Raw genomic sequence first — 10116 nt, 5'->3', positions numbered from 1 at the left:
ATCACAATAATAATCACAACAAAAGTAACCAAGAGAAGATCCCAAATTAATCTGTTTGAGCCTCTCCCAACTCCCTCCACCACCCCTTTCAAACCTCCCATTGACTTTGAGGTTGTTTTTGAAAAGAAGAATATCTGTAACATAGAGGCAGCTTCGAGAGATGTTTTGCATGCTAAGGCTGCATTAAAACAACACTTGTGTTGCACTTACTGTAAATAATTTTGTACAGAGTTGTAAGACAGCTCTGTTGCATGGGTATGACTCATAAATGTATTATCGTGACAAAATGGATGTTTTGACTTTTTATTTTGCCACTCAAGTTTACCATTAATTGATTTAAAAAACGCTCGGAGACGTGTCTGTTGTTAAAAAAAAGCTAAACGTCTGTTGGGCCAAATATAATTATTTTAACTGTTTAATGTAGAAAAGGTGGATGGCTGTGTCTTGGTAGGTCTGCAGCTGTGCCATACTCCTTCCATTTTCAGAGGATGGTTCTCCTTCCAGCAGGACAAGCCTAAACATACAGCCAGAGCTACAACAAAATGGTTTAGATCAAAGCATATGCATTAGAATGGCCCAGTCAAAGTACAGACTTAATCAAACTGAGAATCTTTTACAAGACTTAAAAATTTATATTTAAAGACACTCTCAATCAAATTTGACTTAGCACAAAAGAATAAGTCAAAATTGAAATTTGTAGACGTGCAAAACTGATAGACACAGTAACACAAGACTTGGCGTAATTATAATTTCTTCCAGTTCACAATTATGTACTACTTTGTGCTGGTCAATTGCATGAGCCATCAACGAAGTACATTCAAGATTGTTTTGTGGCTGTAACATGAGAAATGTTAAGTTCAAAAGTTCGCAAGGAGACAATATAAGCAAATATTTATTGCCCTATTTGTCCACACCCCTCCACTCAACAACTTGTACAGGCAGTCAGATAAAAAATAACCACATAGGCCCTCGCATTAGGAGAATATGTCAGGAATGTTTCGCTCACTAAAATAACATTCAGCTGGTCCAAAAGGTGATGAATGCAGATTTGTTTCTCCCCCTACCGCTGTAGCTCTTCCAGCGGTTGATAATCTCCATAAACGCTGCAGCGGCGCATCCTCCAGTCCTCTACCCCACCCTGAAACCCCTCCCTCCCTCTCTTCCTCGCCTCCTTCCGCGCGGAGGGACGGACGGTGGGATGGGGAGAGAAGTTTGCCTGCGGCGCGCTTCGCTCAACATTAAACTGTATTTCATATTAGGGGGAAACAGCAACAAGAGGAGCCCTGCGGAGAAAGCTTTCCAGGGAATGCTGAGGGAATATCCGAAAGCTTAGACACAAACGCCATTCACAGCTGACCCTCTTTCTTCACTCTTTCGATTAAATATAAACCAAGACAAACCATTAATGTCGCCGAACTAAAAAGGTAGAGGCTCGGGTCCAGTCGGAGGGTGCTTTCTAATTTAATTTGTGGAGGAAGAAGAAGAAGACGGGCAAAGCGAAACAACAACAACAAAAAAAAAAAAGACGACCTTCCGAGTGAGGAAAAAAAAACAAAGAGTCCGACTCAGAATGAATAACAACAAAATAGAGAAGGAAAACGAGCAGAGTGAATTCACCAACCACGAAGAGGAGGTATGTATGCCAATATAACCTACCTGGAGCTCAGGAGCTGCTGGTTTTAACGCTTAATAAACGCGTTCAAACCAGCGCTCCCCTGAGAATGTCCACTTTTTAGCCTCCTTGTCTGAAAACCTGAACTGCTTCATTTTAAAAGTATGTTTATACCTTTTAAAAGTTTCACCAGACCCTCTGGGCGGTTCACCTCCGCTATTCTTCTACTATTCTTCTATTCTTTGCAGAAAAAACTGCATGGAAAACAAGTGATTATTTGGCTTTGTGTTAAAATACTAAATATTAATTTTGTTTTCGGTGAGCAGGAATTTTTAAAATGTGGTTCGATTTTCTTTTCACACTTAAAAGAATGAAAACAAGAAATCACAAGCAAAGAAAAAACGAAAGATGTTTTCTCCTGTTAACTCTCTCCAACCTGCCCTGGCAAAGTTTATGCTTCAGCTCATGACGTCACAGCCCATATATGGTAAGGATGAGTTGCGTTTTCATTAAACAAAAGAAAATGAATCAAAATTTTATTTAGTTCCACTGGTTTTGACCACTAAAAAGAAAAAAAAAAGGCTTGCATTTCAACTTAATATTTAGAGTTTTAAAATGAAAACCAAATCATCTGTTTTTTATTACTAGTTTCCAGTGAAAATGTCTAATTACCAAAACATGCACTGAACCAAATTTGCTTGATCCCGTGATATCACTGCCTGTATTTAGTAATCAGTGTTTTCTACTTAAATACTTATCCTGAGTCAAAATTATCAACACTTTAGATATGTGTATATTTCGGATGTTTTTCTTCATCTACATTTGTTTGGAAATAAAAAATTACATGGGGCAACACCTCTAGGGTGTAGAGAGGAAACAGCGCCTCCTACAGTCTCAGTATATGATGGTTTCAAAATTAGCTACCTGTCTTGGTATGAAAAAATGGGCCAATTTTAAGTCTCTCCTTGCTGGTGATTTTAGGTTTTTAATGTTGAACAAAAAAATTTCAAGTTTAACTCACGTTTTTGATGACGAAAAAGACAATTATAAGCAAAAATCAATTAACAGCAATATATATATATATATAATATTTCGTTACCTATTTGTGACGAAAACATTCAATTACCAAAACATGCAAGTACCATACATGCTGTGATGTCACTGCGCATATATAGGCTAGGGAGGAGTGTTCCCAACATTGGGCTCACAGTGCAACAAAGTGGTTTTTAAATAATTTTCCCAAGTCATTAAAATTTTAAGATGTGTTCATTTCTATGTTCTTGCACATCTCTATTTGTTTTGCGGTGAAAAGACTACCTCCTGATTTGTTCTTCTACAGTTTTCTTTCTTTTTCACCAGATTACTCACATTGTTTTGCTTTTATTTTCATACCCTAATGGAAAACCGCGACCTTGTTTATGTAAACATTTTGCAATATTAATAATAGCAAAGCAGGAAGTCTCGGGTTTTACTGTAACACAGCACCGAACATAACTATGAAAAGAGAGTCTGAGCCAAAGTGAATTAGTTTTCAGTGAAGCACAGAGGAGTCATTGAAGTTCAAACAGCTGCTGCTGCAACATGTAGGCAATAACCCTTTGTTGTGTTACAAAGAGTTATTGCCTATTTCTCCATCTAAACACAACAGAATGATGTGCTAGAAAAAAAAGTGAGGTAATATTTTCCTATAATAGATAGGATAATGGTTCTGTTTTTAAAAACACAATCTGGTTCAACAGTACTTCTGATTAGGTGTGCTGTGTGTTGCTTTGCTTTGGCACAGATGTGTCTTCATTCAAAGGACCGAGACGTTTTGTTTCAGAGCTCGGCCCACCAGATATTTCTTTTGGAGTGAATCTGATTAAAGCCCGTCACTTTGTAACTGAATAACCAAACATGCCTCGACTGATGTAATGGCATATTTGGTCCAGAGCTGAGGAGGAGGGAGGGGGTGGGGGGTGGGTGTGTGTGTGTGTGGGGGGGGGGGGGGGGGGGTGTTACTATGGTGCAGGGAGTTTACACAGCACTGCTTGGATGAGGTAAAGGATACGAAACAAAGTTCTCTGAAGCTGAGAAGTTCAGTTCAAACTTCCACTGGTCTCAGGAGGTGGATTGTTTGAAAGGCCATCCGCTGGAACACGGTTCTGTCCTTGCAAGTTGAAATTACAGCCATTGTTTAACCGCAACGTATATTTGATTCAGTATAGTTTATTTTTATAGCACCAGTTGACAATAGGTGTCATGTCACATCACTACAAAACAAACAGGTCAATACATGTCTAATTATCTACAACCCAAGCTTGTAATTAATGCAATTCATTTTGAATTCTATCCTAAATATAGTCAAATTCAAATATAGCAAAAACATTTTTTATCTGAGGCAGCATCAGATTGCATTGTCATTCGTGTTGGTTTGAACATACTATACTTTTTTTAGAAATGGAACATTTAATTAGACATCTACAATGTAGGTTTTTAATCGCAAATACAGATGCTGCTTTTGATGCTGACGGACATTTATTTTTTTAATCAGATTTCTTTGTCAGTTTCAACCCCCCACTAAAATCAAATATTCTAGTAAATTAGAATAGATTCTGCTGCTTTGTTTTTCAATGAAGGACAAAAAAAGGTTTATTACCTCTCATTTTGGGATCTGATTCATGTTAATTAGCTCTTCCTGTGCTCATTTTACCATACTGTTGCATACTATGACTTAGAGCTAAAACATCTGGTTAGGATTTGCAGCTGTTCTAGGTAAGGGACTTTCTGCTGCCTTTTGCAATTTTTATTAAAATCTTGACCACATACTATCCGATTATTATGACCTTGACCTCTGGTAAATTGTTTCAGATATAAAAAAAACCCCCAAAAACACCTGACTCAATATCGGTGAAATATAACTACAATCTTTAGCGGAGTTTCTGATTAAAATAGTTGTTTGCTTGTCCAGTTTGACTGATAAGCATCTTGATTTGCTCGACAGATGTTTAAAATTCTGTGCTGAGCCACCAGATGAGAGCTGTCTGTGTGAAAGCCAGACACTGAGCCAGGGAGAGTAATAGCCAGAGGAATCTAATGTTGTAGAATTGTTTGGATCTCATCCAGATTGGCGGAGAATTACATTTACTTAAACAAATTAACAGAAGGTTAGACAGCACCCCTTTGTCTTTGCTACAATGATTTGTGTTGCATGAGCTGAAGGTGGAGGGAAAAGTTTTAGGTGGTTGTTTTTGTCCACTTGTGCACAGGTTTGCAAGGAGGTGTAGATGTTTGTACAGTAAAGCGAAGAGGAAGGAGAGTTGGGTTTTTTCTGCATCACTTCTTAAATTAGCTTTTTCCTTGAATCTTAACTGCCCAGATATAAACTGTAACCTTACAAGAGGCAAAGTTCAACAGCCTGGCTGGTGTGATTCTCACATGCTGAACAACATCACGCCCTCCCTCCCCACTCTTGCACACTCTGCGCCTCAATGGATCACTGATTCGCACCAGTAAAGCACTGCTGCGAGCTCGGCTCCGTTGCTCAACCCCGCGTCGTCGATGCTTAACGTTTATCTTGCGTGCACCGGCGCTCACCAAACATGGTCTGTCTGCTGGCGAGGTATGCAAGGAAGCGGAGGGGGGTTTCAGCCCCTGCGGCATCTAATCTGGAGAGCTACTGCGATAAGCGCGGTTATCAGGTGTTCTGGATGCTTCATGTTTTGCAACACTCGGCTGCTGATGAAGTTGAGGTGACATGCTGGTAACTGTCAGAGATACGTTTCTGCTGCGGCTTCTTTCCAGACCTTTTTTGGACAAGACATCTGGGGCTGTACCCTAGAAGAGACTCGCATTAATCTGATATGAGGAGAGTTTGACAGAAAAATACAGCGTGCATGTTTACTGAGTTTAATGCGGAAGGATGTTTATGAACACTGAAACTTCAGCACACTTTAATGTTATCAGAAAGGTGACATTTCAAGACAAAGGACATGCAGAGGAACTGAGATCTGAGATCATTAATTTAGATTAATCACAGATAATATAAAGTATTGGGATTCATGTGTATGTATCTGTGTCATTGTCATGATATGATAAGCTTGAATAAATAATACCCCCTTTTTTTTTCTTTTTTTTTACAGTTTTAACACAAAACATCCCACAACAGTGAATGACATTTCTTTTATTTTAAACAGAAAACAAACAAATCTTCCCAATTCTACTAAGAAAATTTAACATGTTGATTAGTACAGTTATAGTTAGTGATGCACCAATCGTCAAGAAATTTGAATCAACCAGTTTTTCACTATCACTACTAAACATCCCTCTTTCACTTCCCTCGAAGTGGACGTACTTACAGCAGACTCCTTTCTCTTTCATGAGCTAATGTCCATAGAAGAAAAAAAAGCCATTCAACCAAATCACAAGCAAAACTGGAAATTAGTGCAGCTCTAGTTATAGTTATCTGTAGCCTATATTTATTAGAATATTATGCCATTATGCCAGGCTTATATTAGCCATTTAACTAGTCAGAATATCTAATTCAGTAGAGATCGTAAGTAGCTGGTTGTGTGCCAGGTGATTGGTAAGAGGTGGCACCCCTTTAGCTTGATGCCATTCCTGTCTGTGTTTTTTTTAACCAGAAATATTTCCAATCAGCCACATTTGTCTTTCTTGTAAGCGAGGAAATCATGTAGTAGTCATCTTTCAACCAACTTACTGTAATTAACGGTTTCTTTTGGTCAAAAATGAAATCTGGCAGTGTTTTTTTTTTTTTATCCAGTAATGCATCAGTTCACATGATGTTTGCTGATTTCCTCTTTGTTTGAAGTTTATTAAAGGTCAGATAAAGTTAAGTTCCTTTGCTTCAATGCAAACGGATGATCATCATCTTGTAATTCCTTCATTTCTGCAGGTTCCAAAGCTACTACCTTTATCAAAGAATCTGTAGTACAATTTGTATGGTAAAGGTTACTGCACATTTTTTAAATAAAGTTTGCATAAATGTGTTTGTATGTGTTTTGTTAGATTAACAAAATCCGATTCAACAGGTCGAAATGTGAAAGAAAACCCAAAAAATGGTGCCGGCCAGTGAGAGCCTGATCGCCTGATTTAAGGAGTTTGACTGGATTTTATCAAACATGTTTGAATTCTTGATAATGTGTTAGAACAAACATGGTATTCTGGCATCTGTCTGGCCTTTTTCACAGTGTTCTGACATTTAGTGGAGAAACAGATAAACGGAGTATATTTAGTGCATCTCAGCTCTGCAAGTCAACCATGTAAGCTTGACCTTTCACCTGTTTGTTGTCAGTTCTCCTCTCGATGTTTTATGTCTGCTTAAGTTGAAAATCCATTCAGGCTTTACAGCTTTGACGGACCAAACTTCAGCTTCTGCACAGAAAAGATCACAAGAGAAGGTTGTGAAGGTCCAACTAAGATTCTTGAACCCTCTTACACTTGTTGAACGTTCTCAACGCTACAGAGAATATTGCTCGAACGAGTTCAGCAAACGTGGTGCATCTCCCTCAGGGTGTAATTGGGCTGTGCTTGGCCTGCTTTGGGTATCCTCTTCAAAATAGCAGGTCATGTGGGCAGCGAGCGTGACCTTTTTTTCTTTTTTGTCTTAGGCGGGGGGAGTCTCGCAGCTGGAGAAGCTCGATCCGCAGCGAGGTGGCGTTGTGGATGTGCGTGTGCATGTATCTATGAAAAGGGCACGGTGATATGTTAACTCTCTGTGACATGAAACGTTACCTGAGGCAGGGGCGGCTTGATAGGGCGCAAACGTACGGAGAATCTGACCAGACAAAAGATCTACAGTAGATCAAACCTGCAAGAATTCAAAAAAGAAACATTTCAAACATAAACACAATATAAAAAAGTTAAATAAAACACTTAATGAGGTAAGGGTATGGTAGACAACAAAAAGCCACTTTTACTGCCTTGCACAAACCGTTAAACCCTGCTCCTTCTGACTGTCTGATAGGTTGAAGTTTATTTATAAAAGCCTAAGGGGAATTGTCATCTTATCTTAGCCATTTGTCAGCAGTGCGACAAAAGACATCTGAAAAGACAACAAGAAAGCAGAGCCGCATCAGGACAGATGTGAGAATAAAATAACCGTACATATGTATTTATAGTACTGTTACTTGTCTCAGACTTTTTCTTTTCAAATCAGTACATATACCTAATAAATTTGGTGCTGCTTCCCTTAAAGGCTTCCGCTGTCAGATCTTTGTTTTGTAGTTAAAGACATGATAAAACTGCTGTGACGGAGGGAAGTGTGAACTTTTTTTCTACATGTGAGACATTTTACCGTCCTTTGTCATACTGTCAGCTTTACTAAATATTACTCACTCACGAGCTATAATTATCTGCCTCACAGCGTAGAGTGTATGCTCTCAGTCTTCACACCTGCTATTGAGATCCTTTTATGTTCATTTCTCCTTCTCAGACTCACTGTTTTATCTAATTTCTTCCATCCATCCATCCTCTCCTGCTGCTTTTATCTCCCTTCCCCTCCATTTCCTTCCCTTCCGTCTTTTCTTTGTCCCACCCTTTTTTCTCCCCTCTCTCTGCCTTTATCTTGTTCTCTTGCCGTTTCCTCCCACTTTCCCTCGCTCCACCCTGGCACCGTTTATAATTTGCAGAGCTATCAGCTCCCGTCGTTTCCATCCTGCTTGCATCCATTTAAGTCCCGGTGGACGCGGCCCTTATCCTTTATCAGGCCGTAGGTTGAAAACTATCTGAGATCAGGGGCCGGCTTTGGTTGTGGAACCTGAGGAGGGAATCATAACTGTGTGCCCAGACCGCCAACCCACTCTCCTCCTATTCTGATCACAAGAATGATCTCACCAACGTATTCAAGTTGACGTAGAACCAAAGCCTACATCAGCTCCAGCACCCTCTACATTTATGGACAAATATGATTAATTAGCCTTAAAAAACATTTTATTGCATTAGCGTCATCCTGTTGATTTGAACTTTATAATTATTACTCTGTTTTATGTATTGCTGACTTTAGGCCTGCGGTTATTTTCTGCCTTACTTGTATTGCATGTTTCCTTATCTTTCCCATTTTTAAGAGCAGCAAAAAAGTTGGGTGTCAGATGTCATATTTATAGACCTGGTATATAGGAAGTCACGTGTTTTTCATCACTGACCAGCTTAAAAAAGTAAAAAAATTAATTAAAATTATCCTGCATTTGTTTTATATGGGTGCTGATAAACTGGTGATTTTACCAAAAAATCAATTTTTTTTCTATTCTTCATGGTATTTTCTTTCCTCGGTACTTAAATTAAAGGTTGGAGTTTTCCAAACTTTCAGTTTGAGATGATGCTACTGTAATAGAAAATGAAATTCTTTGAAGGCTCTTTGCATTTCCTTATCAGAGGGGCCAATAAATGTGAAGACATAAGGTCCTTTTTATGGGATGCTACCCCACCCGTTGCTGCACACTCAAGGTCAGCTGGCCGAAATAAGACTAGTACACTTTTGACTTGCTTACAGGAAAGTCAAATTTTGCTGCTTCACAATATTTCCCGTCTCACAAAAACACAGACAGTCATGGCATGAAACATTAAGGACCTTTCATTCAGGTAACTGTCTTAAAACTACAGGTGGTAACCCACAGGCAGCATCTCTGTTAACAGTTGACAGCAGTTTCTACTAAAGCTGATAACGTAACTAATGACTCAGATAATATCATATTGTTATAATTATTTTGCTCTATTAAGAGCAAAACCCCAGAAGAATATTCTGCACAATACAGTGTTGATTCCATAGTTTTGATTATATTTTGGAAGAATAAATAAACATCTTACATGTTTTTTTTAACTGTAATACTCAGCGTGTCATTTTATTTTGACAGTAGTAGGAATAGGGGTTGCTGTTTTGTTTTAAAGCAAAGCCATTAGATTGTTTATGTTTTACATTTTTTTTGCAGATACAGTCCATGCAAACTTACAGTTTCTAATGTGAGAATACTTCATAGCATTTTGTCACATATACAGTTGTAATAATGTAAAAGTTATTTTTACCAAAGGGCCACAAAAATAACTTTGACTGTTGTAAGGGTTGGCTGATTGCAAAATTTACCAAAAATATATCATCAAATGAATGAATGATAAACGTTATATTAAATTACCGGTAGTTCTATAAAATATAGATCAAGGACGGCTTGTGACTTTTGCAAATAAACGAAAACCAAAGCAGAAACAAACCATCGATGCTGAGTCAAGAAGGTGGTGTAACATGGCTAAATTAAACACTAACAGCTCTGGTTAACAGACTGTGGTGGATGATGATGAAGACTTGACCAATAGTGACAAATCTTGTTTTCACCCACTTTGTTGCAGATGACTCAGGATCTGCTGTTTGTTTTCTGGTTTTTTTGTTCTCGCTTACATCAGACAAATTTACCCTCAGCCCATCCAACCACAACACAACAAACGCTTTAAGGTGTTCACTTGGTCGACCAGCAACAAAAAGAGATGCTGATGAACGCTGAAGCAGAGATTGGTTC

At 38.6% G+C, this 10116-nt stretch overlaps 1 protein-coding gene and 1 long non-coding RNA gene across 3 annotated transcripts in view; one reads left to right on the top strand and one right to left on the bottom strand.

Moving 5' to 3' along the window:
• Positions 1-1142: 1142 nt before the first annotated feature.
• LOC124880921 (RNA-binding protein with multiple splicing-like) overlaps positions 1143-10116 on the top strand; it is a 54635-nt gene continuing 45661 nt past the window's right edge. Inside the window, exon 1 of one of the 2 annotated variants that reach the window (XM_047386351.1) lies at positions 1143-1633. In XM_047386351.1, the coding sequence (XP_047242307.1) occupies positions 1571-1633 (63 nt within the window). In that variant the 5' untranslated portion in view covers positions 1143-1570. The remainder of the gene's footprint in view (positions 1634-10116) is intronic. The other variant, XM_047386350.1, reaches the window with a different exon arrangement.
• On the bottom strand, positions 3629-8189 carry LOC124880922. Its single transcript, XR_007041502.1, has 4 exons — positions 7779-8189; positions 7545-7655; positions 7346-7421; positions 3629-6985 (listed from the first exon to the last, which is right to left on the bottom strand). It is a non-coding gene; the product is annotated as an uncharacterized LOC124880922 (long non-coding RNA).

The sequence above is a fragment of the Girardinichthys multiradiatus genome, chromosome 14 (genome assembly GCF_021462225.1).
Source record: "Girardinichthys multiradiatus isolate DD_20200921_A chromosome 14, DD_fGirMul_XY1, whole genome shotgun sequence".
Lineage (NCBI taxonomy): Eukaryota > Metazoa > Chordata > Actinopteri > Cyprinodontiformes > Goodeidae > Girardinichthys > Girardinichthys multiradiatus.
The sequence above is the reverse complement of the archived record's forward strand: the minus strand, read 5'-3'. Positions and strand labels throughout refer to the sequence as shown.